We start from the raw sequence: 1764 nt of genomic DNA, 5'->3' as shown, positions 1-1764 counted from the left end.
GTAGCTAAGAACACCTGACGCTCTACGAAAAAAAAAAAAAAAAAAAAAAACAGAAATGTTTCAATCTACTGATGAGCTGACAAACGGCAGCAAGGAAATCATGATCAGTGTTTTATCAAACACACTATAAATCGGGGCTGCACAACAACATATCGCAAAAATATCATCATCGCAATATCAGTGTGCGCAATATTCATATGGCAAAGGACTGCTTGTAGGGCAAGAATTGTTGACTGATGCATTTAAAGAGTTTAAAGCCGCAGCAGCGGCTCACAGTAGACACAAATGACTGCCAAAAGTGTTAAAGGTCACATAGAGGAAGTACAGGTTAGATAGGGAGGAAAGAAAAATAAATAAATAAAAAGGACATATTGCAACTGATATCGTCATCACATGATTATCTAATGTGCAGCCCTACTATAATATGAGAAAAATTCTTCAGAATGAGTTTTTAAATTTCTTATACAAATAATGTAATAAATAAAACGATTTATACAGACTTCATTAAGCAAAAATCCCAATTTAACAACAAAGCAGTTTTCAGTACAATATGAGGATTCTATGAATAAACAAAAAATATTAAAACTTTTTAGTTTTGGGAGACAGTTTATGTTTAGATTGTTACAAGATAAAATCTTTATTGCTGATGGAATGATTCAAGCTTACCCATTTTTCCGTCCTCAACAAAGAACACGTTCAGAGGAATGAGTACGCTGAAGTAGAAGACATCAATGTTGTTCTTTACAGCCACCTGTAAACAAGTAAACAAAGCAGAAACTATGCTAGGACCATGTTTGTTCAAAGTTAACTAAGAGCAGAAGACGAGAAACAACTAGATTTCTTCAAATAATATTCAGCACATAGTGACACAAATCAAAGAAACAAAGTTAAATGGAAAACTTTAGCAGTTAAATTTGTTGCTTTAAATAGAACAGCTTCAAACAAATTGGCTTTAACTGAACACGCATGTTGACGGCGCCTGCTTCTGTACCTGTAGATTATTGAGAGGATCCATCTTCATAACTGGCCCGATGGTGTTCAGAGGCAGAGAGGCGTCGATACTTTGATTGGGCATCAGTGGAGTGTGAATGGGCAGAGGACTGGTGGGGATCACTCCGAAACTACCAGAAAATAAACAAATAAAMAAAMCGTGTCAAACRTTTGTCGAAAAYGAACGTGAGTTGGATTAAACTGATTAACCTGTTCTTGTTGAACTGGATGGCGAAGTCGTTCATGTGTTGCAGAGCCTTGTTGGTGAAGTTCATGTCCATGTACATGTGGCCCTGGCGTCGGGAGAAGGTTCCAGAGATCTCCAGTCCTTTAGCTTTCACTGCAGGAAGCCACACCTGATTAAAAAAACAAGCACAGCAATCAGTGTTAAAGTATTTAATGGTACTTWAGCATCACCTGCTTATTAATGTTAGATATTCATCAGTCAACATAAGACAGCCTCGGWTCCAGACCGTTAGCTGCAGACTCACCGCCTTCGGGGCCGAGTAGCCTCCAGTGGTGATGGCCATGCCCGTGGAGAGCTCAAACAGGTCGTTGAGGCCGCTGCTGGGAGGTGCAGGTGCAGGTGTGGGTGAAGGAGCAAAAGTGCTGGGGACAGAGGACGGGATGAAGTTTTGTCCCACCTAAATCAATAACAACAAAGTAAAAAAAAAAAAACAATTAATGCAGCTGAACAAAAAATGTGTTAGAAGCCCATAAAAAATTGATTTGATTTGATTTATTCATTTCATTTAAAACAAAAAAAGTTTACAT

At 38.2% G+C, this 1764-nt stretch overlaps 1 protein-coding gene across 2 annotated transcripts in view; it reads right to left on the bottom strand.

Moving 5' to 3' along the window:
* ap2b1 (adaptor related protein complex 2 subunit beta 1) overlaps positions 1-1764 on the bottom strand; it is a gene marked incomplete in the record, with an annotated part of 14646 nt that overhangs the window by 3908 nt on the left and 8974 nt on the right. For both annotated transcript variants that reach the window (XM_014023107.1, XM_014023108.1), the window contains 5 exon segments: positions 1-22; positions 667-751; positions 992-1121; positions 1201-1346; positions 1482-1634. In XM_014023107.1, coding sequence (XP_013878561.1) covers positions 1-22; positions 667-751; positions 992-1121; positions 1201-1346; positions 1482-1634 — 536 coding nt within the window.

The sequence above is a fragment of the Austrofundulus limnaeus genome, unplaced genomic scaffold (genome assembly GCF_001266775.1).
Source record: "Austrofundulus limnaeus strain Quisiro unplaced genomic scaffold, Austrofundulus_limnaeus-1.0 Scaffold357, whole genome shotgun sequence".
Classification (NCBI taxonomy): Eukaryota; Metazoa; Chordata; class Actinopteri; order Cyprinodontiformes; family Rivulidae; genus Austrofundulus; species Austrofundulus limnaeus.
The sequence above is the reverse complement of the archived record's forward strand: the minus strand, read 5'-3'. Positions and strand labels throughout refer to the sequence as shown.